Raw genomic sequence first — 1,043 nt, 5'->3', positions numbered from 1 at the left:
CGCGATTCAATTTACGCGGTGCCAAGCGCCCGGAATGGGCGAAAGCAATGCGATACCGCGATACCACACAGTGCCACAGAAATCGCGGAATTGGAAAGATGAACATCGCGGTAGATAGATAACATCGCGGTTCTTTTCCCATAGGCCTCCCCCCGTCGGTATATAACGGTGTCCAGCTGACATTGGACGGTTCAGTACGACCAAGACCAAACGACGCCAGGATGAGGTAAGGATGGAACTGTTCCTCGTAGCTCTTTGTGTGCCATTAATCGATCCGAATTTTCAACCACTCGGACAACAGTTACACCAACTTCCAGCTTGAGGTCCTTAGCCGACACAACATTCTCAGGAAACGCCATTCTGCCATATCATTGCAGCTCGATTCTAATTTGTGCAATTATGCCCAAGCGTGGGCCAATGTGAGTTCATAGGTTTACCAATATTCGCTCACTCGAACACTAAAACCCCGGTACGTTCGGTTTTGCAGACACTGGCCAGCCGAAACGTTATGCAGCATCGCTCCAACAGAAAGTATGGAGAAAATTTGTACGCCTGTTTTGGAAGAACGAACATCTCGGGAACGGAAGTGGTTAACGCGTGGTATAACGAAATCAAGTACTACGCGTTTGGCTCACCAGCTCCGCGCAATTTTTCGCAGGTCGGTCACTTTACGCAGGTTGTGTGGAAAACATCGCGTCGGCTGGGCGTCGGCATTGCCAAGAAGGGCACGAGCGTGTACGTGGTTTGTAACTACGATCCACCTGGCAACTTCACGGGACAATATCATCTGCACGTCACTAGACAGTAAAATTGTACGACCACCCTATGGCAATCGCAGCACACAGCACTAACGCTGTGCTCAAGCCGAAGAATACACACCTGACTGCTCTCGGTGCTATTTGAGGGACATTTTTACTTTTAACTACAATTTACTCTCGTTTTCGAGCGTTCCCCTTCACCGGAAGCCCCACTTCGGAACGTTATGCAGTGTTTATCGAGAAAGGCTATTAAATCCTGCAAAAAAAAGAGAAACAAATAATACT

General features: G+C 48.5%; 1 protein-coding gene across 1 annotated transcript; it reads left to right on the top strand.

Moving 5' to 3' along the window:
• The first annotated feature begins 221 nt into the window (after window positions 1-221).
• LOC131214542 (uncharacterized) lies at window positions 222-808 on the top strand. The gene is made up of 3 exons (XM_058208901.1): window positions 222-226; window positions 302-419; window positions 488-808. Exons 1-3 carry the CDS (start codon window positions 222-224, stop codon window positions 806-808), a joined length of 444 nt encoding a protein of 147 aa, XP_058064884.1.
• The last annotated feature ends 235 nt before the right edge of the window (window positions 809-1,043 follow it).

Source organism: Anopheles bellator, unplaced genomic scaffold, assembly GCF_943735745.2.
Source record: "Anopheles bellator unplaced genomic scaffold, idAnoBellAS_SP24_06.2 scaffold01310_ctg1, whole genome shotgun sequence".
In the NCBI taxonomy this organism is placed as follows: Eukaryota; Metazoa; Arthropoda; class Insecta; order Diptera; family Culicidae; genus Anopheles; species Anopheles bellator.
This window is presented reverse-complemented; position numbering and strand designations above follow the sequence as displayed.